The sequence below is a fragment of the Meriones unguiculatus genome, chromosome 20 (assembly GCF_030254825.1).
Source record: "Meriones unguiculatus strain TT.TT164.6M chromosome 20, Bangor_MerUng_6.1, whole genome shotgun sequence".
NCBI lineage: Eukaryota > Metazoa > Chordata > Mammalia > Rodentia > Muridae > Meriones > Meriones unguiculatus.
The window spans coordinates 14,284,911-14,309,125 of record NC_083367.1 but is presented as its reverse complement, the minus strand read 5'-3'; the positions used below and the strand labels follow the sequence as shown (position 1 = coordinate 14,309,125).

Genomic DNA, 24,215 nt, shown 5'->3' with positions numbered 1-24,215 from the left:
ATGGCACAGTTTAGGGAGATGAAAATGACAGCGACCTTGAGCTGATCACTACCTAATGTATGCATGAACCATAAGGTATACTTGATGCACACATACAAGCATATCCACCAGAAATGAATTATTTTAAAATGAAGAAAGACATTTCTTCTCCATTGTTTTGTGCTGTTGTGTCTGCATGTATATGAACTAGGGAACAGGTGTCTGAAGAGGCCAGAGGAGTTGGATTCCATGGAGATATGGCTATAGGCACTTGTGAGCCATCCGACATGGGTGCTAGGAATCAAACTCTGTTCTTCTGCAGAAGGAACATATGCTCTTAACTGCTGAGCCATCTCTTCAGCCTGAAAGATATTTCAATTATGAGGCTACATTAATAGACATACAGAAAAAGAATTTGGATGGCTTCAAAAACACGACTTCAAGGTCAACTGATAACTTGAAAGGTTAACAAACTGTTAAAACACTCCCTATGGAATGGCCCAACTTGAGATTCACCCCATGGGGGAGAGCCAACCCCTGACACTATTAATGATCCTCTGTTATGCTTGTGCTATGCCTAGATCACGAGACCTCCCCCCAAGAGACCACCAGGAACACGAGTCCGATGCAAACACAAGAGAGTTATTTTACTACAAGCTTGAGCTGAGTTGCAATCCTTCCCAACACAGCAGGTTGGGAGAGCGACCCTGAGGCCTGGGAAGATAGGGTTTTTAAAAGGAAAAACCGCAAGCAGGGACTTCTAAGCCTTGGCATTACATGATTAGGCAAGGGGCAAAAGAATGCAATGCACTGAAAACAAATTGGTTGATCATATCTGGTCAAACCACAGAGAAAAACAGTTATTCCAAAAGGGGTATCTTGACCCGGGAGCAATTCATGTTTTTCTTGACCATCCCCATCATTATCAGTTAGCCTCAGTTGCTGTGTCTAGCTGCAAGCTGCTGAGGACATTTTGCGGCTTTTCCTGGAACTCAAGGGTGGGGGACTAAGTCACTCTAAGGACAATCAACTTAAGATGGAGTCTGAGAAACAAAATGGAGTTAGCCCTGTTACTTTTAATCTCTCCACTTGCAGAGAGGAGTCTAGCATGACTATCCTCTCAGAGGTTCCACCCAACAGCAGATTGAAACAGATGCAGAGATCCACAGCCAAACATTAGTCGGGGCTCCAGAGTCTTGTGGAAGAATTAGGAGAAGGACAGAGGACCCCAGAGGGGACAAGAACGCCACAAGAATACAGACAAACTCAACTAACCGAGGTGTCTGGGGGCTCACAGAGACTGAACCACCAAACAAAAAGTATGCATGTAACTGATTGGCACCTCGGTCTTCATGAGGGTTACTAGCAATTAGAGCAAGGGCTGTCTCTGACAAGGACTCTGTTGTCTGCTTTTGGATCAGTTTCCCCTAGGTGGCTGCCTTGTTGGGCCTCAGGGAAGAAAATGCGCTCAGTCCTGATGTGACCTGATATCCTAGGTGGGTTGGGGAGGGGGCTTCTCTTTTCTAAGAAGAAGGGGAGGGGGAAAGAGGAAAGAAGGTGGGAGGGTGGGACTTGGAGGAGAGGAGAAAGTGGGCCTCGATAAGAATGTGAAGTAAATAAGTGAATAAATTTTTAAAATAAAATAAATATTCCCTATGATGTGAAATATTCACGTAAAATTATCTTTACCTCTGTGCTTTTAAAATGTTTATTTCCTAGAAACCCAGTTATCTTACAACTTCCTTTAATTGTAAGTTGCAAATGAATCTAATGTTTGAGCTCGTACATGAATCCTATTTTCTGATTTCAGCTCCAGTGAATGTTACCCTCCAGAAGTATTCGTGGAAAGAATTGGAAGCATATGTTGGGAACCCCTAAACTCCTCTGCTTCAGATAAGAACACATGCTTCTAGCTAAACTTTGGGCAGAGTGCAGGGAATCTTGTGAAAGAAGGGGGAGATAGACCTGGAGGAGACAGGAGCTCCACAAGAAGAGCAACAGAACCAAAAACTCTAGGCACAGGGGTCTTTTCTGAGACTGATACTCCAACCAAGGACCATTCATGGAGATAACCTAGAACCCCTGCACAAATGTAGCCCATGGCAGTTCATTCTCCAAGTGGGTACCCTAGTAAGGGGAACAGGAGCTCTCTCTCACATGAAATCAGTGGCTGGCTCTTTGATCACCTCCCCCTGAGGGGGGGTGCAGCCTTACCAGGCCACAGAGGAAGACAATGCAGCCAGTCCTGATGAAACCTGATAGGCTAGGGTCAGATGGAAGGGGAGGAGGACCTCCTCTGTCAGTGGACTGGGGGAAGGGCATGGGAGGAGAAGAGGGAAAGAGGGAAGTATTGGGAAGGGATGAGGGAGGGGACTACAGCTGGGATACAAAGTGAATAATTTGTAATAAATTTTAAAAGTAAATTTAAAAAGTAGGAAAACAAAAACCAAAAGAACACATGCTTCTTGTTTCAGAGATGCTGTAACACAAGATATACCACCCTGGAAAAAAGTGTTGAGCTGCCAGCACCAGCAAGGAATGAAGTACAACTTGAAATCACAATAAATCCACATGTGTGTATGCAGTATGTCAGCGTGTGACACAGATTTGTTGGACTCAGTGACAGTTTTTAGGATAGTGAGGGGAGTTGGCTGAGTGTCACAGTGTGCAGGGGTGTGGGGCACGAGAACAGCAGTCTACCTGGGAGGACTCAGCAAGGGCTAGGATAAGAGTTCACGGCTCTGTAGGAAACTCCATCCGTCATTTATGCAATCAGCTTTATTCTTGAACAAAAGGATTGAACCGCTCCAAACGTTCATGACTCCCAGCCACACACCTGTTTTAAGAACTCTTTTCAACTGACTTTGACCTCATGCCTTCAGGCACCAGAAACTCGCTTTTGACAGCACTGGAATCATGCAGGTGATGTAGTTTTTAAATTTTACTTTTACGAGAATGGGTGTTTTGCCTGCGGGTTTGTGTGTACACCTCTAGTGCTTCCTCCGAGACAACACCAGGGAAGGGAGGCAGAGGCCCTAACTGGTGTCGCAGATGTGCTGAGTCAGGAGCAGCAATGGTCTGAACCGCTGAGACGTCACTCCAACCCCAATGATGAAATCTTCACAACCGGAGTTAAAAACATGTTTAAACAGATATAAGATAGGATTATTTAGCCTCAATTCTCCCTAAGCCATAACCCTAACCTCCAACCCTAACTCTCACCCCTGACACTAACCCATAATCCTAACTCTAAATCTCTATAAAGTTAGCTCTAATCCCAACACTAACTCTTTACCCCTAACCACACCCCATAGGTAACTCCATGAAGAATCCTCTTCATTCTTTCTCTGTTAAACCCTAAACCCTAATCTCTAACCCTAATCCTAACATTCACCCCTAACCCTAGCCTTCTAATACCAAGTTTAAACCAAATCTCAATGCTATTGCCTAACCCTTAACAACCTAACCCTAGGATATTGTTAAGCACGCAAGGTGAACCAGTTAGGATGTAGTAAATGTTTAGATTACTCAAATGCTTTCAGGTTAATAACTATCAGGCATAAAGCCAGCTAAAATACCTGATGCCAGTTTATCTCCAAATACTTTTCCTTTTTGAAAACCTTGTTTCCTGGGTGTGTGTGTGTGTGTGTGTGTGTGTGTGTGTGTGCGTGCATTTCCTGAATAGTAGCCTGTCTACGCTAGCTAGGGAATATACCCTTTGGGTCAGTTTTCTGTACTGCTTTTGGATCAGCCTCTCTACGTTTACCATGAGACCCTCTTCTCACACTGAGTCTTGGGCTTGTCCTGCAGGTTTTTGCAGATGTGAGAACGCTTGATATAGTGGTGAGCAGCTCCCATCTGCACTTGCTAGGCCATCCAGTAAAGCTCTTCCTACGCCAGGACAGAATAAATTGTGCTTTCCCACAAGACCACTGCAGGTCATGTGGTATTCCCTGTAACACTTCCACACTTTGGGGTGCGTGGGGGTGGGGAGCAAGCGTTTCTTGTCTTCGGAGTCATTATCATCAGTGCTCATATAATCCCTAAGGCAAATGGCTGGTAAGGTCACAGGAGAAACAGCTGAAAAACGAATTTGAGGTGTGTCAGGAAACAAGGCCAAATAATAATAAATCAAACAATTTCACATACAACAAAACCCAAGACAAACAAAACAGAAACAAAAATACCTTCAAAGTGCCAAAAGCAAAGAAATACTGAAAACAAGCAAAACAAATAAAAAACCATTTTAGAGATCTGAAAGCAAGCAAGCACACACAAAAACAACACCAAATGTCTAGACCAAAATGCTTTCAAAGCCAATAGTTCAAATACATTAAACAAAATACTTTGAAAGCAGATAAAAAAAATTATTTATTTAGGTAGGATCTTTGTTAACCAGTTCAGAATAAACAAATGGAGGTCTGAGTCCCAAAAAGAATTCACCAGCACTCCATCTAAGGAAACAACATCAGATGGTCAAAACTTGGTGGGTCCATTCCTGGTTTCTATTCTGGTGATCCTGCCAGTGAAAAAGTGGATAGTTTTGTAAATCCCATGTTACAGCACCATGATTGTCAACACAAAAACCACAGCTCTCATTGTAAATAGCACCCAAACCTTAGCACAACTTACTCCATGATGGAAGTACCATTCAGGCTGTGGAATTCAACACACCACCTGCCAAAACTAAAACAGAGACCTAGTTCATCAAAGTCCATAGCCCTGGGAAAGTCTCTAAATGTACTAACCTTGTTTTTTGGCTTCTGTAGTTCTGCTTCTCGCTAACCGTTCTTGTTAACTGGAAGCATGTCAATTCAGAAGCCCACCCTGAGAAAGGTTGGGGCAATGCTGAGATCCCAAACACCCAGCATAGTTGCCTGCTGATAAAGACTTTTGATTGCTTAGGCCCATGTCTGAGAGGCCTTCTCCAGTGGATACCCCACAACACTTATCTGAAAAGAGAATAAGAGACAGTTTGTTCTGGAGCCATTTTGCATGGCTGCAGCTGAGGAACATGAATTACATGTTCCCAAACGCACTTATCTAAAAGAGGGGCTCCTTATTTTTCTTTGGTAGACACTGAACTAATAACCAGAAACCTACTTCGTAGTTGTTGTAGACAATGAACATGAGATGGCACAAGTTCCCTTCAACACAAGAAAGAAGACAATGAAGCACAGCAAGGTCTGTTGTTTCCATAGTCAATCCGTTTTTCTCTTCCTTTTTTCCTTCCTTCCTTCCTTTCCTTCCTTCCTTCCTTTCCTTCCCCTCACTTCTTTCTTCTTCCCTCTTCTTCTTCCCCTTTTTCTTCTTCTTCTTTCTTTCTAAATTTTCTCTATACTATTACTTTCTCTAATTTTTAAGCAAGCCCTAAAAGAATGACGTCTGTCTCAATAAAAAAATATATATATTGTAATGGCAATATTTTTGTTTGGTTGGTTGGTTGGTTTGGTTTGGTTTTCAAGACAAGATTTCTCTGTATAGTCCTGGCTGTCCTGGAACTTGCTCTGTAAACCAGGCTGGCCTCAAACTCAAGAGATAACCTTCCTCTGCCTCTCAAGTAAGGGAATTAAAGGCATGTACCACCGTCACCCAGCTATAACGACAAATTTTAAACACCGCACTAGCTGCTTGATATGTAGGAAAATGTTGTTACTCTGCTATGATGGGCTTATTTTTACTCTGGAAGAAGCTATTCTGTTGGGCTTTTTAAAAAACTGTTTTATTTGCATTTGAAAAAAAAAAACCTGATGGAAGTAAGTAAGTACAGTAATAATTTCTACAAAAAGTACGTACAATACACATTTTTGTTTGCATGCTTTAATATCAACTGTCACATATTGGCCCAAACCACCTCTATGAGAAAAGACAGCGCAATGAGAAGGACATTAAGAAAACTAGCTGTAAACAGGTACAAAAAGAGGTTTTGTGGTTAACATGGAAGAGCCTTTCATGGACAAGCTGGTCAGCACTGGGCACTCTTTCATAGTTATATCAAACATCTGGGAAGATACAAACTTTGAGGACACTGGTACATGGAAAGTGCAACACTCAAGCTCAAAATACCCTAGGCTTGGGAGACACCCGACACCCCCACCCCCGGGCAAGCTGTAGGCACCTGAGGCTTTCTCCAGGAGGCCAGCTCAGTGGACACAAGCATGGCCTGCAGCCATGGAACCTTCCAGCCCGTCACATCGCTCTTGCCAGGAGCCGGGAGGCCACAGCACAGGAGCCATGCCATTGACTGGGGCCTTCTTTCTTGGGCTGCTTCATCTTGTCCAAGAATTGATGAGAATTCACACATACATACAACTGCTGCACACACACAAAAACAGCCACGCTGACGTGTGGCCTGAGCTGGCTGGACTGGACCTCACTGCCTGAGGAAGCTCTAGAGAGATTTCACATCATGTGAGGACCTCCCTCAATGCAGGGAACATCCCGTGAGGGTCTCCAGAAGACTTTAGTGAGGAGGGAAGGTTTGTGTACACGGTCTACACACAAAAACTCAACATGGATGTAGCTGAGGGCTGTGGAATCCTCCAGGGCCCTCACGCTGCACTCTGCCTCTGAGGTGAGTCAGTATGCTTGCCTTCAGCACGAATTCAAGGGGAGAAACAGCTTCCATTTTCATAATTTTTTCCTAACAGAACAATATCAATGATAGGCCCATTTTCATATATGCTTATGAGTATCCCCAATAATGTAAGAAACCAGAGGACTCTGTAAGGCAGCGATGTCGCAGGGCAGGACAGGCAGTAGCAAAGGGACTCACATATGGGTGGGTTTCCCCAGAAGTCTTGGGAGCGTTGCAGTACCAACGCTGATGTCTGAAGACTAGAAGAATGGTGGCGAAGTTTCACTTTAAATTCATCAGGGAAACCCTGGACAAAGACTTGCTTCCTCAGTCCTGCCCGGAGTCAACCTCCCTGCCTACCACAGACAGCAGCGCCAGAGCATGAGGTCCAGCTACTCTGAAACCTAGAGAAAAGTCTCAAATCTCTTCTAAGCCGTGATCAAACCCCAGAAAGCAGCGAGAGAACAGCAGAGCAGGCTGAGGAAGCTTTGATCCAAGGTTCTGTGACCATGGAGAGCAAAGGGGTGGTCCCCCACAGGGCTTCAGGCTGACTGGGAGAGAACCTGCAAGACACAGCAGACCCAGAAGCCAACAGCTCTGTAGATACGCTTCTGGGGGTCACGGGACAAAGTAAGGAGAAAGAAAACAATTTGCTTCCTCAAGGTCAAATCAGACTTCTTAAAAGCTAAGCAAAGCCCCCTGGGTCTCCTGGACAGGAAATCTGAAGTCTGTGGAATAAGATGCATTTATTTAGCTGAGCCATGGGGGCTGCTAAGGAGACCAGCATAAACATGGTAGCACTGCTTAGGGAAGTGGGCCAAGGGAAGATGGGAAGGGGACCAAGTGTGACCCGGGTCTTTCCATTCCAGAACCGTGGCATTTCCGTGGACTCCAGGGAGAAAGCGTGGCACTCAACCCCAGCTGCTGTTATACCGCACGCCCAGCCACCCTCCTCCTCTCTCTTGATTGAAATTCAAAGAACGGCTTCATGTCCTCTGCTAACAACTGTGCCTCCACCAGCACATTATCTTCAGATAGTCTTAGACTCCGTCTTCCAGTCATTGTACTCACAAATGAGCTCCGCCGGACGGCTCCTGCTGCTAAGGGTGTCTGTTAAACAGCCCCTTCTGGAGGTTGCCTGGTCACTCTTGGCCTCTGTCAGAACAGGACAGCTGACTCTCCCTACACTCACGGGCCAGTTCACGGCCGATAGGTGGCAGCATCCTCCTTTACAAACTGCTTAGCTCGGCGCCCCTGAAGTCTGCGACTTGGTTTTGGCGTTCTTGTTCTTTTTTGGTTTTTTGAGATAGGGTTTCTCTGTGTCACCTTGGCTGTCCTAGATGCACTTTGTAGACCAGGCTGGCTTTGAACTCACAGGGATCCTCCTGCTTCTGCCTCCCTGAGTGCCAGGATTACAGGCGTGTGCCAACACACCTGGCCAGTGTTCTTGTTCTTAAACATTGTGTGGAGGTCAGATTCAGAGTTAGAGCCGGCAAGGGGCTCATCACTCTACCCAGCTCTCACTTCCTTGCCAGCATTCCTTCCATATTTTGGAGCATGCTTTTTTATAGGGTGTTTTCTTGGTGACCTCCATTTTCAGGGTTTCGTACAAGCCTGGCACACCAGATCATGGAAACCCCACTCTCGGGGGGGGGGGGAAGGGGAATGAAGGGGGCCGGGGAATGGCACTGAGGTGGCTGCCATGGAACCAATCCTCACAGACCACACGCTGAATGGCCTCAACCAGAACCTCATCTCAGGATCAGGATGACATCTCTTACAAATGCAGCATAATCCAAAATTGTCATTGTACTTATTGCAAGAATTTACCTTCAATTTGTCAGGAAATATTTTGCATTCCAATCTTTCCCCCCTTCAAGACAGGGTTTCTCTGTATAGCCCTTGGCTATTCTGGCACTCACTCTGGAGACCAGGCTGGCCTTGATCTCAAAGGTCCACCTGCCTCTGCCTTCCAAGTACTGGGATTAAAGGCATGCACCACCACTACCTGGTTGCATTTCAAAAATTTTTAAAAATTCATGTATGTATGTATGACACATACAATATTCTATCTGCATGTGTGTCTTCACACCAGGAGAGGGCACCAGATCTCATTATAGATAGTTATGAGCCACCATGTGGTTGCTGGGAATTGAACTCAGGATCAGAACAGCCAGTGCTCTTAACCTCTGAGCCATCTCTCCAGCCTCTGATAGATATATTCTGCGGTGGGTATGGCCTTTTGTTTTTAAAGAAATTTCAAGTTTGTGCCTTAAATTTTCAGGTTGTTTTAGGAACAGAGCTTTGAAGTAGCTTTGATTTCATGGCTAATATTATGAATATCCTACTGTCCTCAGAGTAAGGATCACAGTAGATCAAAAGCTCAGGAGATATGACTGAGACTCCCAGCGGTGCTCTGAAGCTCTTCATTTTATTTGCTTGCTTGCTAGCTTTTGTGGTGTGGAGGGTTGCACTCAGGTTTCTGCACGTGCTAGGCAACAGCTCCTCCACGGAGCCTTGGTCTCTCAAGTGTTTTGTGAGAATGGAGTGAAAGTTCTTGGAACTCCCTCACAGTGAGCGCTCACTGACTAGCCTAATCTTGTCGTTTATATACGCACACCCAGGACTGTTTGAATATGTGATATAAAAATCTGGTCTTCTGCCGGGCATGGTGGCGCACATCTGTGATTCCAGCACTCAGGGAGGCAGAGGCAAGCGGATCTCTGAGTTCAAGGCCAGCCTGGTCTACACAGTGAGTCCAGTACAGCCAAGGCTACACATAGAAATCCTGTCTCAAAAGACAAAAAAAAAAAGAAAAAGTGTGGTTTTCTGGAACTTTAATGACAATTTCTATTTTTTGCTGAGGACAGTGTTCCCTGACTACCAGAGACTAATTTCATTTGGGGGAGGCATAAATCAAGTAGAAATTTCAGGCTTAGAGAGATTTTGCCTTTCCCAATTCCTAGAAAAGTATACTTTACTTTTTGTTTATTGATTTTGTTTCTTCACTATCAAAAACATTTCAACTGAAGTATCTACAATATATGTATATTTGATTATAATTTATATACATGTGTTATCTTAATATATCTGTATTTTGATGGAACGGATTAAAATACAGATGTAGGAGGGACATGAAAACAAGTAAAGCTAGCATTCTCATGCCTTTTTCTCCCGCCCCAGTGAACTACCTGATGAATAGCCCGCTGGCTGGCAGGACATACAGCCTGCTTCCAGAAGGCTAGATGACCGCCAGCCTGTCCAGGGTCAGGTCAGCAGGTGCACTGGGTCCTGGTTCAACCCTTTAGATTTATCAACCCCTTTGATACAGCTCGTCAAAAGTGAATAGCTTTACTTGGAAAGAAGGTGAGAGTCTGTGATTGATGATTTAAAAGGCTTTATTTCTCATGGAACCAACCTATGTGAGCACTCTAAATACTAACAAGAAGAGACTGCTGATTATACTAGCGTACAAGGGAATGGACAGCAAAGGAGGCGGCTGTGTAACTGGGTCGTGGCAGGTCTGGTAAGGAGGAGGGGCAGCGTCACACAACGCCCTCCCTCAGATCAGCAGTCATCAGCACAGCCCTTTGCACCAAAGTTAAGACTTGTGATAGTAACAGGTGCTGCAGTGGCACTCTGTGTGGTTCTCCACTCGGGCGTTTCCCATCACTGTGGCCTGCAGGGGAGGAGAAACGGGCAGGTAGCCAGACAGACAGAGCTGCTAAGTGTCAGATGAAATGGTAGCTGGCATAGTTAAATAAATGCTTGGTGTCTTTACATTTTCACTTTCAGGAGATACATTGACTCTAGCAGTGAGTCAATGTATCTCCTGAAAGTGAAAATATAAAGACATTGTTCTTTGTTCAACCTGCTTTTGTTTAGCTCTGTCTTCTCTCTCTCTCTCTCTCTCTCTCTCTCTCTCTCTCTATCTATCTCGTTTCTCCAGGCAGTGTTTTTCTGAGTAGCCTTGGCTGTCCTGGACTCACTTTGTGGATCCACCTGCCTCTTCCTTCCTGAGTGATGGGATTACAGACATGTGCCACTGTGCCTCTCTCTCTCTCTCTCTCTCTCTCTCTCTCTCTCAATTTTTAAATTTTTTTGTTTCAGTATTTCTTAGGCAAACACTCAGCCATTGACCCATATTCTCTACCCCCTCCCCAAAAACAGCCCCATTTACTTGATACCCCACCCCCACCATCAGTCCACACCTCTTAAGAACCAAACCTCAGAGGCTCTTAGTGCTCCCAGGGTTATTTGGGATTTTGTTTTGTTTGTACTTTTGTTCTTTTGAGACATGCTCATATTATACTAACCCAGATAACCTAGAAATCACAGTGAAGACCAGGTGGCCCTTTTCTTTCCCACTTATTTATTGGGGGGGGGGGGTTAGAAGACAATTTGAAGGAATCTTTTTGTTTTTCCTTCTGTCATTTGGACCTGGGCGTCCAACTCAGACCATTACCCGCTGATCCTTCTCACCAGCTCCAGCCATGTAGGCTTAGGGCGTGTAGGATCTTCCCGCCTCCGCCTCCTGAATGACGCGATGACAGGGACGGACCACTACACCCAGGCGCTCTGTATTTTTTTAGACTATTCTAATTGCACATGTTTATGGAGTACAGTTTGATCATTTGATACTCACTTACTGAGTATTATGATCAACTCAGGCAGGAAGTGTTTTCAGTCCTCTAACACACGGCATCATTTCTTTGTGCTGTCAACTCTTAAACCCTTCCCTTCTAGTTCTCTGCAATCTGTGTAAGGAATTGCGGCACGCTGTCCGCGCCTAGCCGCACTGCAGAGCTTGAGAGCGTGCTTCGCCTCTGGTTGGCTTTGTTACCACTCTCTGACCTCCCTTTTTGCACCTCCGGCTGGCTTCTCTGCTTCCGTGCCATCCACATTTTTCATTTAGCTTATTCTTCTAATTAAAGAGAACAAATGCAGGGGTTGCCAATACAAAGGAGCAAATACAGGTCACTAGACGACTTGGACATTAAACCCCATGAGTAGAAACTGCCTCTGGCTGGACTGTGAGGAAGCGCTCACCTTGGTGAACGATTTGGCCACACAGCACGTGGCCTCCGAGGTGATATTCTTTGGAACCAGCATTGTCTTCTTGGACCTTGCTGGAGTGGGGTATGCCCTGGAGAAGCAGCACCCCATGCACTGGTAGATGGGGGCACCCAGCTTGGAGAAGTACTTATTTTCCTTTAGTTTACACTCTGGGCAACCTAGCCAGCAAAAGGGAGAAGGTGAAGGACTCAGACAAACCGGCAATTTTCTGAGTATTCCATGACAAATGCTTGCTGCATTAGCAATAAAAAGAAGAAATATTTTTGTCCACATATCAATCTTCATATATACTATCTTTATAATTATTGCAGCTATATTCACGGAGAAACCATTTTTGTATATCTGCATAGGTAGCTTATTACGGTGGTTTCTCATCCTCCAAGAACAGGCTAATTGCATGCTTAGAGAGAACACAAACACTTGACAGATATAAATGCCATCTGAATATAAATTCATCTGAAAAGAAAAAATTTCCAGAGGCAAGTCTGCTATTGTTTTCCTCATAGAAACTCCAAATATTGACAGGAAAAAAAAAAAAACATAAAAATTAAGAAAGCTTCCTGAGTACAGAGAGCTTGCTAATACAAAAGGCATCTGTGCTTAGAATTTCAGATTCAGATATAACCATTTAGCAAGAGAAAAAAAAACATAACAAATAATGGTTCACAATTTCAAAGCCGGTGGCTATGTCAGCTACCATAGGTAATGAGTCAAACAATAGAGGAAAACAAATTTAATGCACAAAACTGATTTTTGCTTCCCTCCCCCCGCTTGTTAACTGATATAAAAATTAATATGCAAAAGAAACATTAAAATGTTCTGAAATGGGGTTAGAGTGATGGCTCAGTGGTTAAGAGCACCGTCTGCTCTTCCAAAGGACCCGAGTTCAATTCCTAGCATCCACACGGCAGCTCACAACTGTTTATACCTCCCAATTCTAAGGGATCTGACACCTTCACACTAATGCACATAAAATTAAATAAATTATTAGAAAAAATGTTCTGAAATCTGGAAGAAATGTAAGAAACAACTGAGCTGAGGAAGGATGTTTTTCCTCCTTTAAAACTCAGATATGGAATAATAAAAAATGCACTTCACATGAACATGTCAGGATGCTATTAAAATAAATGTGGAGCATAACTTTTTCACTGTATATTTTCTGAACCTAACTTAATCTTGTATTCACAGTCTATGGGTGCCTAGGTATGTACCCAGAAGTGAATTTTTATCACATGTGAAAGGTGGTAAAAATTACCTAACGATTATTGATATGTATCTGGAGATTCATGTTGTTCTTTTTATTGCAAGCCCAAGTTTATTCACATACCCTGAATAATGAAGTCTCCATCCGGAAGAGAATGAAGAATATGCAAGAACATGGACAATACGACCAGAATGACAGCTGCATATCTTCTGTCGTAATCCATAGCTCTCCTGCAAACCACACATGAAAAAAAAAAAAAAAACAAAAACAACAACAACATAAAAATAGCAGTCTAATAGTATCCTCCTCATCAGAACACAAACCAGTGGTTTTAGGGTGATTGTTCTTTTAGCTGTTGGTGCTGGCTTTGGGAGTACTAAGTCACTGCTCCACCACGGAGCTGTTTCCCCAGCACCATCAACCAGTAAGGTTGACATGATTGCTCATAAGTTATTGTCTCGCTCCTCTACTTTCAGCTCCCAACTTACCCTAAACACACATAAACCATGTAAATAAAAGCACCCAATCCCTTTCGGAAAGAGGTAGGGCACTGTATCTTCCCATTTCTGACATAAGCAATTAGCACATAATTATCTCTCTCCCTCTCTCCCTCCTCCCCTTCTCCCTTCCCTCTTTCCCACCTCAAGCAGTGAATTCTCAGCAATTGTTCTGTCTCCCCAGTCTAATTAATGGAAAACTTAGGTGCGATGAATATGTAAATTAAAACAACAATCACCAGAACGCTTATAATTAAAGAAATGCCAAATGTTAGTCTGAATACATGAAATTTTATAACAGAGACATCACCAGTGGGAATGTGAAGAGTACAGGCTAGAGGTGGGCGGCGGCGCCTTTAATCCCAGCACTGTCCAGTCTCAGGCAAGCAGATCTCTAAGTTCAAAGCCGCCTGCCTACAGAGTGAGTCCCAGAACAGCCAGGGCTGCACAGAGAAACTCTGTCTCAAAAAACAAAAACAAAACCCCACAAAACAGGACAAAAAAAAACCTTTTTCATCTATTTATTTATTTGTGTGCATGCATCCTTGTGTGTGTGAGTGGGTGAGTGTGTGTGTGTGTGTGTGTGTGCGTGTGTGTGTGTGTTTGTGTTAGCATAGGACATGCAACAGTGCCTAAGTGAAGGTCAGAGGATAATTTGTCTGAGTTGGTTCTCCTCTGCTACGCATGTCCTTTGACTCAGATCCAGATCACCAGACTTGACAGCAAGCGTCTGTGTCTGCTGAGGCACCTTACCAGCCTCCCAAAACTTTCTAAGACAGTTTCAAAGCCAAGGACACAAGCACCACTATTGCTCCTCGGAGACAGAGTATCTTGTTGGGTTGGTCTTTGCTGCGGGTTTGTTGGTATTACATCTGGATAGGGCTGTTAATGGCTCCTCTCTGTTGGCAGGATACATGGCTCCTTCTGAAACTACGAGAGCTAGTCCTCAGCGCAAAGACTTCCACATCGGACCCAGATTGAGTTCTCCAGATCTATTCTGAAATGTGTGGTGGCTTTAGCAATAGAAGATAAAACCCTATTGCTCTTATCTTCTTTTTCTAGAAAGCTCTAAGGAAAACAGCAGTAGCCCAAGCTGTTTGGGGTGTACTGAACTCCCCTGACCAGCCACTCAAGTTTTTTCATTATGGATTCTTGGGTTTTTGTTAGTCCATGATTTAAGCAAGAACATTGTCACCCCAACTGGCATAACATTTATGTGTATATAAATACATATAAATATAAATATATGTAGACAAATGGATAGACAGACATATATAAACTATGCAATTTTAAGTAGTCATAAAATTATAACTTCTATAGCTTTTCCAAACATTCTTACTGCTATTTATCCCTCATCACTTCCTCTGTGTTGCCATACCTCCTTCCTCCCCATCCATTTTCCCCCATTTCCCCTTCATAGCTACCGTGTCCTATTGTTTCCCTTTTTCGTGCTCCTGCCCTCCCCTATGTCCCACCGAGGTTCCTTTTTATTCTCCTGGTGTTGCAATTACTCCAGGTTATATACTTTTATCTAAAGACTCAGAGCTAGCATCATCAACTACGAGAAAACACATGTCTATTGTCTTGCTGGGTCCGTGTTGTCTCATTCAATAAAATATTTTCTAGTTCCATCTTTTTACCTACAATTTTCGTAATTTCATTTTCTTTAAAACTGGACAGGATTCCATTACATAGATGCACCATGTTTCCATTATCCATTCATCAGCTAAAGGGCTTTTAGGTGGTTTCTGTTTCTTAACTATTTTGAATAAAGTGGCAATGAAAATGGCTGAACAGCTAGGCTTGGTGGCGCAGGCCTGTAAACCCAGCACTCAGGGAGGCAGAGGCAGGCAGATCTCTCTGAGTTTGAGGCCAGCCCGGTCTATAACACAAGTCCAGGACAGCCAAGGCTACCCAGAGATACCTACACAGAAAATAGAGGGTCTGGTATCACAAATATTTAATTCCAGCTCTTCGGGAGACTAAAGGAGAAGGGTCTGAACTTAAAGGCTACCAAAGATAACTTAGTGAACTTCCGTCCCAAAATGAAAAGTAAAGGCCGCTACAGATACAGCTCAGAGGTAGGGTGCAGAAGCTCTCTATGGGTGCACTTTGTAATAATACAAGAATCTCTCCTAAAGAGATGACATTTGTGCATTCCATCATTTTAAGCTGATGTAATGCCACCTTTCGAATGAAGATGAATCATTTTCATTTAAAGTGGAGGGCTAGGGCTCTAACGCTGTGATAAACATTGCCCTAACACGCAGGAGGTCCCGGGTTCGGTCTCCAGCACTCAGCTGCCTGGGAGAGGGCTTACAGAGGACAGCAGCAGAGCCGGAAGCTCTAGAGGCTGGGACTGTAGTTCATGCTTGCCTAAACATTTGCGGGTTCTGAGTTCAACCCCTGTGCTGGTGTACTAACCCATAAAGATGCATTTAGTTTGCAAGATGTTCATTGACGGGAGAAAGGGGACTGTGGATTGTTCAGGTCCCCATTGGAGATGGAATACAGACACAGGACCGTGGGAAGCTCAGAAGCCAACTAGCCTGGCGTAGATAGCAGTGAGCAGCAAGAGGACCTGTCTCAAGCAACGTAGAAGGCAGGGACTCACACTCAAGGTTGTCCTCTGACCTTCACACTCACAGTTTTGCACAAGTGTGCTCACACCCAAATAAACACACAATTAATAAAAATCTAAAAACCAGAATTGAAATGGCAATGAAACTCACTTAAACCTTTCATAAGTGATGTCTACTTTTGAAGTTTTAGCCACAGACTGCTACATAGTACATGAAATCTACAGTTGGGAGAATGCCCAGGACCAGTTTGAGTATGAGCTGGAAGCCCTGGACGAGTACACCGTGATGGAGCCCATCCGACCAGGACACGACACAGCGCGTCGGATCGCAGTGGGCAATTGCCTGCACAAGAAGGACGCATTGGCGGGTGCCGCCTGCCTCTTCACCCCGTTGGCACGGCCCCTGGATTCCTCCCACTACACCTCCCTGCCTGCCGGCGTGCTGAGCCTGGCCTGCTGGACCCTCCATCGACGGCAGCTGGACCCTGATGCCTACGAACTGTCTGTCCGCCTGCCTCTGCACACGCTCACCTCCTCCGCACCGGTGGTGCCGGTTCGGAAGGGCGACCTGCGCGGAAGGAGACCGCACAACGCAAAAGCGCTGGCTGCCCTGGTGCGCTGTGTCAAGATCTATGAGCTCCACGCGGTGTGACTGCGGGAGAAGGACGCGCGCAGCGGAACGGCAGCACCCAGCACCGGCAGGGCTACAGCAGCTCTGCGTTTTCCCCGGGTGGCAGCAGCCCCTGGAAAGTGTTTGCTTTAATGTTGTTGTTGTTGTTTAAGCAAGAACAACAGATCATGGGTACGCCGGGGGTTTATTCAGCTCCTTACACTAAAAGGTCTTTTTCCACAGCCCGGGAGTGTGGAAGTCTGACTGGGCAGCAGAATAAGGTTGGGAGCCACTGCTACTTTCTGAGGGACGTGAACTTGCTGTGGAGGTGTCTTAAGTATATCGTTTGACGACACCATTAAAGTTACAAGAATTAAAAAAAAAAAAAAAAAGTAGTTCAAGGACAGCCAGATGGCTCAGTGAGTAAGGGTACTTGTGGCTAAATCTTGACATCCATCCCTAAAACCCCCACAAAGGTGGAAAGAGAAAATTGACTTCCTAAATTGTCCTCTGGCTTCGGCATGTGCCCCTTGTCATGTTCATGCCCAATACACACACACACACACACACACACACAAGCACACATATACACACTCACTCATCATCAACATCATCATCAACATCATCATCACAACAATATTGAATGACAAATATTTTGAATAATTGAATTAGTATTAAACCAAGGAGTTTGGCCATCTGTAATTTCAGCACTCAGGAGGCCGACGTGTAACCTGAGCTATAGAGTGAGATCCTGCTCAGAAAGGAAAAAGAAAATAATTTTTAATTTACATTGCTTTATTTTTGAGGGCTGGAGTGTGAGTATAGCACCCAGTGTGAGTATGGAGGTTAGAGGGCAGTCTCTGGAGTCAGTTCTCTCTACCCTTGGATCAAGCTCAGGTTGTCAGGCTTGGTGGTGAGCACCGTTATCGGCTGAGCCATCTTCCTGGCCCCGCGGTAAGTCTTAGTTTGTTTTGTCTTGGTCCTTGTTTTTGAGACAAGGTCTCCCTATGTAGCCTGGGCTGACCTGACCCCAGATTCACAGCTGCACTTCTGCCCTTGTGGCCAAGTGCTCCGCCACACCCACTTTGTCTCAAGCAAGTATCTTAAAAGGTTTTGTTTCGCGGGCATGTGCACCTCCTTGTCTCTGTGTGCGCGCCATACATGCAGATGGCCTCAAGGTCCAGAAGAGGGCGCCAGATTCCCTAGAAAGAGCCATGCAGGGTGGGCGCCAGAGCAGTAAGCGCTCTTCAAAGCTGAGGCCAGCCCCTCAGGTCGTTATTTAAGAGCAAGCTTCAGAAATGTGGAGGATTTCTCTTCTACCTGTAATCCCAGTACATGAGGGGTAGAGAAAAGATGATCAGGGGTTCAAGACTGTCTTTGACTGTGTAACAAGTCCCAGGGCAGCCTGTACAATATTAACTAACCTGTGTCCAAAACACACATTTCTCCTTTAATGTAAAATATCTTGAAACAAGAAGTCCTATCGAAGCACAATAGCTCCTTTGCATGCCACGTCACTCTCACTGTGTATTGGGTCTGTTTCACTAGTACCCAAACTCAGAAAGTACCCAATACTGAGAAAGAACAAAAGTGCTCTTTTTATTTTCCATTTTCAGTTTACCAACCAATCACTGGTTCAACTAAGTGTAGCGTGAAATTAACTGCAACCACTCCTCAAATAAATAGCAAAGCACCAGATGCTCAAGAACCTTCTATAATGTGGCATATTTGTATACAACCTACACACCTCCTCGCTTGTGCTTTAAATTATCTCCAGACCAATGTTAACGTTTAAAAGAATGCAAGTATTATGTAAACACCTGCTATGCTTTCTTGCTCAAGAAATAATTGAATTGAGAAATTTTAATTTTCATTTGAGGTTGGTAGGATCTGAGAATGTGCAGTGCTCACACAATATGCCAATTACAAGATATCTGGAAAAAAGTTTTCCAAAAGCTCATTAGAACTACTCACGGGGGCTCGGGAAGTGATATTATAACAAGGTCAGCAGCAGTGACTTGCAAATGCTACCAACTATTATTGTATAGAACTTTATGAAAAAGAAAATGAAAACAATGCTCAAGTTAAAGCTACTAGAGCACTTATTCAAAATATATTAGAATGTACGGTCAGTGCAAGTGATCTGTTTTGTTGATAGCTAACTTGAAAATTCAGCTATGCAGCATCTGAAACTGTCGATAAAATAGTATCAGCCGCATAGACAGTGTCTACCTACCTTCTGTCTCGTCTCCAGAAGACATTCAAAGTGAATGCCCTTCAAATGACATGCAGTGGTTCTTGTGTAAATAGGTTAGATTTTGACAAGCATTCAGCCTCTCTGCGGGAGATACTTGTTTTCTGGCTTCTGCTAGATAACATCTTAATTAGCTTATGAGCGCATACTACAGTTTTACAGGCCTCCTCCCAACTCAATCATTAGCACTCTAAAGAAAACTAACGAATGCCTAATTGTTTTCTTACCAAAATTTATGCAGAAACATCCTTCCTGTGGTCTCAAATATTTTACTCCTTAATTAATATCCCCCCAATAAGTCCCTCCTATTACCTTCCTCTGGACTTTTCGAGGGACGAGTTCTAGGTAGTTGATGGCAGCTCCGAAGAGGAATTTTAACTTTGTCTCCCGATCATTCAGTAACTGCAGTTAGTAAAGTCTCTTCCTGTCTTTTTATACGAGCAGAGTAATTCAAATTGCAGGTTCCCACCTGCACCTAAGCCCAGGGATCAACAGTAAATTCTACCCGATGGTTGGATGGTACTTTATAAAATTACCATGACATCAATTTGATCTTATCATGTTGCAGTCCTCAGATCGTTTTTGTTTTCAGCCATCTTCAGGTAGTGGTGACCTCAAGGACAGCTTATGGGCCTTGAGAGCATTTGGTCATTTCCTACATAATTTTGTTGAGACTTACACAAAACATCCTGAAAGTTGACACTTTTAAAACAAACAGGACTCTAAGGGTAGCACATCTAATTAGCTAAGTGCCTGATATTTTCATAAAGCAGGAGAAAAGCGTTTTCAGGGTTACATGATTCCAACAGGAAATAGAAAAATAAAACGATTACTTCAATTTTTTAAATTAACAGGCATCTGGATTTAATAAAGATATATGGAAAGGTATGAGGTGATCCTGAGGACTGGCTTAGTACTCAGTACACATGGCAGGGGCAGAATGTGTGTGCGTGCACAGAGAAACCCTGTCTCAAAAAACAAAATAAAAAAAATTGTTTCTGCTAATAGATTTTGTTTGGTTGGTTTTCAGCGATTGGGGATTCAACCTAAGGCTGTGTTCATGCTAGCACAACATATTTATTATTATTATTATTATTAATCATTTTATGGATAAAACAGAGTCTCTGAAATACTTTGAAGACATTTGTAGAACCTGAAATTTAAATGAAATTTGGTCTCTCTAGAGAATCTAAAACTTTTATAATAAGTATGGCAGACTGCTGTCAAATACAAACTGCATTGAATTTAATTCAATGGATATGTATTGACTACTAAGTACATTGTCACTTGCCAAATGAAATTACAGAAAGAAGACTGGACATCAAATACAGTTTCTTACAGACTGGTGGGTGAGGCTCCACTGTAGCTGGGAGATTGTCACAAAAGACAGCTGACTGGCTCCAAGTAAAAACACAGCATGTAACCCATCAAAGCTACCCTACTTTGAAGAGTTGCTATTCAAAGGAGAAGGAACCCAAGAGGAAATAGAAGAAGTAAGTCAGATTTCCTCTGACTGCAGAAAACTGTACCCACATTTTCCCAGAGCGGCCCTGGCCATAACAGAGATTCAACAGGGTGAGAATTGGAGGAGAGGTGTAGAAAGTAAGATAACCGTTTGTAAAGACATGACAGGACTATGATCTTAGAACACTGGCAGCAGAGGTGGGAGGCTTGAAGCCACCATTTTCTACCTGGAGAGTTTCAGGCCAACCACCACTACATAGTAAGATTGTATTTCAAGAAGCAAAATGAAACAACAAAAGGAATTCTAAGGGCTGGGGAGACAGCTCAGTAGCTAAGAGCACAGGTTACTCTTTCTGGATTAGATTCCAGCACCCACATTGTGTTTACAGCTACTTGTAAGTTCAGTCCCAAAGGACTTAGTGTCCTCTTCTAGCCATTGCAGGCTCTACACACACCGTTTATGGACATACATGCAGGAAAAACACATGTAATATAAAAGAAATAAAATTAAAAGTATGATGGAGTCCTCATATGAATAGATGAGCTGGGGTGCCTGAGCAGGGGAGAGGGGATGCAGGAGGGAGGGTGGGATAGGAAGGAGAAAAAGGAGGAGTCTATGACTGAGATGTAAATAGAATTAATTAATTAAAAAGCTTAAAAATAGAAAGCAATGTTGATTGTGGAGAGCTGCTCCTTAAACTGCATTTTTATGTTTTCATTTAGCCTTTACCTTGACAAAGAAAGGAGGAAGTTTCACCGAATTCCTTAAAAGCTTGTCTGTGTGACCTTGGACCATAACTGCTTTAGGGAATTAGTTTTAGAATGGACTTTAACTGCTAAAGGGAGATAGTTTTTGAAATGTAAGTAGGGAGTTTCCACAAGCCTTTTCTTTTTTAATTGATTCGACTTGTCTTTGCTTTACCTATAAAAAATGAACCCTGGAATAAACCCACTCTGCTTCAGTCATACTGACAGCCCTCTCCAGCCATCCCGTGTGTAGTGTGATTTGTTTTAATTATTTTAAATCCTCACTCCCCACTCAGGGACTGTTCGACTTTGCCTGGGGGGGGGGGGTTCCGGCAGCTGATACACTTAAAAAAAAAAAAACACAAAAAACAGCTACCCTATTGAAAGCAATCTATATATTTAAAAAAAAAAATTATGATCGAGGATGCTTGTTGGGAATGATCAGTTCAGTTACAGCAGGAACTTTTATTCTCTTGTTTCAGTTGTTCTCTGGGAGGCTCACTGACCCTGTCTGCTAACCTAGGCCTAGTCTTGGAAGCTTCTAGCCTCCATACAATCTAATCTAGGCCTAGAATGTTTTCAGCCTCAGACACTTTGCTTTTTTTTTTTTAAGTTCAGTTATTTTCTTTATCTTTTTTCCTAGCATTTTAATTATTTTTTAGTATTTATTCACTTTGTATTCCAGCTGTAGCCCCCTCCTTAATCGCTTCCAATCCTGCCCTTCCTCTTTTCCTCCCCTGCCTCTCTCCTGGTCCACTGATAGGGGAGGTCCTCCCCCCTTCCACCTGACCCTAGCTTATCAGGTCTCATCAGGACTGACTACTTTGTCTTCCTCTGTGGCCTGGTAAGGCTGCTCTCGTCTCAGGGGGAGGTGATCAAAAAGCAGGCCACTGAGTTCATGTCAGAGACAGCCCCTTACTAGGGTACCCACTTGGACACTGAGCTGCCATGGGCTATATCTGTGCAGGGGTTCTAGGTTATCTCCATGCATGGTCCTTGGTTGGAGAATCAGTCTCAGAAAAGACCCCTATGCCCAGATTTTTTGTTTCTGCTGCTCTCCTTATGGAGCTCCTGTCCCCTCCAGGTCTTTCTATCTCCCCCTTCTTTCATAAGATTCCCTGCACTCTCCTCAAAGGTTGGCTATGAGTCTCAGCATCTGCTTTGATACACTGCTGAGTAGAGTCTTTCAGAGGATCTCTGTGGTATGTTCCTGTCCTGTTGCCTGTTTTCTCCATCTTTCAATGTCTATCCTGTTTGCCTTTCTGAATGAGGATTGAGCATCTTACCCAGGGTCCTCCTTCTTGCTTAGCTTCTTTAGGTGTATAGATTTTAGTATTTTTATCCTATATTATAGATCTGATATCCACGTATAAGTGAGTATATACCGTGTGTGTCTTTCTGTTTCTGGAATACCTCACTCAGGATGATCTTTTCTAGATCCCACCATTTGCATGCAAATCTCATGATTTCCTTGTTTCATTTTGTTTTGTTTTTGTTTTTTGTTTTTTTTTTTTTTTTTTGAAAGGTCTTTATTTAGTTTCAGGCCCGATTTCTTTTTAAATTAAATTAAATTAATTTATTTATTTATTACAATTTATTCACTTTGTATCCCCGATGAAGCCCATTCCCTTGGCACCTCCCAGTCCCAACCACCCTCCCTTTTCTCCCCCTATGCCCATTCCCTAGTCCCCTGATTGGGAAGGTCCTCCTCTCCTTCTATCTGACCCTAGCTTATCAGGTCTTATCAAGGCTGGCTGCATCATCTTCCTCTGTGGCCTGGCAAGGCTGCACACCCCAGGGGAGGAGGTAATCAAAGAGCCTGCCACTGAGTTCATGAGAGACAGACCCTGTACCCCTTACTAGGGAATGTACTTGAGCAGCCAATGGGCTTCCTTTGAACAGGGGGTCTAGGTTTTCTCCATGCAAGGTCCTTAGTTGGAGTACTGGTCTCTACAGGCTCCCCCACCCCCACCCCGGGCCCAGGTTTTTTGGCTCTGTTGCTCTCCTTGTGGGGTTCCTGTTCCCTCCAGGTCTTTCTATCTCCCTCTTCTTCCATAAGGATTCTGGCACTGTGCCCAAAATTTGGCTATGAGTTTCAGTATTTCCTTCCAATACCTTGATGGGTAGAGTCTTTCAGAGGTCTTTTGTGGATGGTTCCTGTCCTATTCCTTGTATTCTCCTACAAGGATGTCTATCCTGTTTGCCCTTCTGAATGAGGATTAAGCATCTTCCCTACAGTCCTCCTTGTTGTTTAGCTTCTTTGGGACTATAGATTTTAGTAGGTTTATCCTATATTATAGATCTAATATCCACTTATAAGTGAGTACATGCCATATGTGTCTTTCTGCTTCTGGGATACCTCACTCAGGATGATATTTTCTAGTTCCCATCAGTTGCCTGCAAATTTCATGATTTCCTTGTTTTTAATTCCATTGTGCAAATGTACCACAATTTCTGTATCCATTCCTCTGTTGAGGGACATCTAGGTTGTTTCCAGATTCTGGCTATTATGAATAAGGCTGCTATGAACATGGTTGAGCAAATGTCCTTGCTGTATAGTTGAGCATATTTTGGATATATGTCTAGGAGTGGTATAGCTGGATCTTGAGGTAGCAGTATTCCTAGTTGTCTGACAAAGCAGCAGATTGATTTCCAAAGTGGTTGTACAAGTTTGCACTCCCAACAGCAATGGAGGAGGGTTCCCCTTTCTCCACATCCTCTCCAGCCTGTGTTGCCACTTGAGTTCTTGATCTTAGCCATTCTGATGGGTGTAAGATGAGATCTCAGGGTGGTTTTTATTTTGCATCTCCCTGATAGTTAAGGAGATTGAGCGTTTCTTTGCCATTCGGTATTCCTCTATTGAGAATTCTGTTTAGCTCTGTACCCCATTTTTTGGATTACTTGATTTGTTGCTGTTTAATTTCTTGAGTTCTTTATATAGTCTGGATATTAGCCCTCTGTTAGATATAGGGTTGGTTAAGATCCTTTCCAAGTCTGTAGGCTAGTGTTTTGTTTTGATGACTATGTCTTTTGCTTTACAGAAGCTTTTTAGTTTCATGAGGTCCCGTTTATTGATCATTGCTCTTAGAGCCTGTGTTGTTGGTGTTCTGTTCAGGAAGTTGTCTCCTGTGCCAATGAGTTCAAGGCTCTTCCCCACTTTTTCTTCCAACAGGTTTAGTGTGTCTGGTTTTATGTTGAAGTCTGTGATCCACTTGGACTTTACTTT

The 24,215-nt window shown here is 43.6% G+C and overlaps 2 protein-coding genes across 2 annotated transcripts; one reads left to right on the top strand and one right to left on the bottom strand.

The window, feature by feature from the left end:
- Positions 1-9,943: 9,943 nt before the first annotated feature.
- On the bottom strand, positions 9,944-19,211 carry Cga (glycoprotein hormones, alpha polypeptide). The gene is made up of 4 exons (XM_021642692.2): positions 19,091-19,211; positions 12,960-13,066; positions 11,606-11,790; positions 9,944-10,235 (listed from the first exon to the last, which is right to left on the bottom strand). Exons 2-4 carry the CDS (start codon positions 13,057-13,059, stop codon positions 10,158-10,160), a joined length of 363 nt encoding a protein of 120 aa, XP_021498367.1. The 5' UTR covers positions 13,060-13,066; positions 19,091-19,211; the 3' UTR covers positions 9,944-10,157.
- Positions 16,084-16,566, top strand: LOC110551840 (transmembrane protein 11, mitochondrial-like). The gene has a single exon (XM_021642675.1). The coding sequence runs from the start codon at positions 16,084-16,086 to the stop codon at positions 16,564-16,566; it is 483 nt and encodes a 160-aa protein (XP_021498350.1).
- Positions 19,212-24,215: the final 5,004 nt, after the last annotated feature.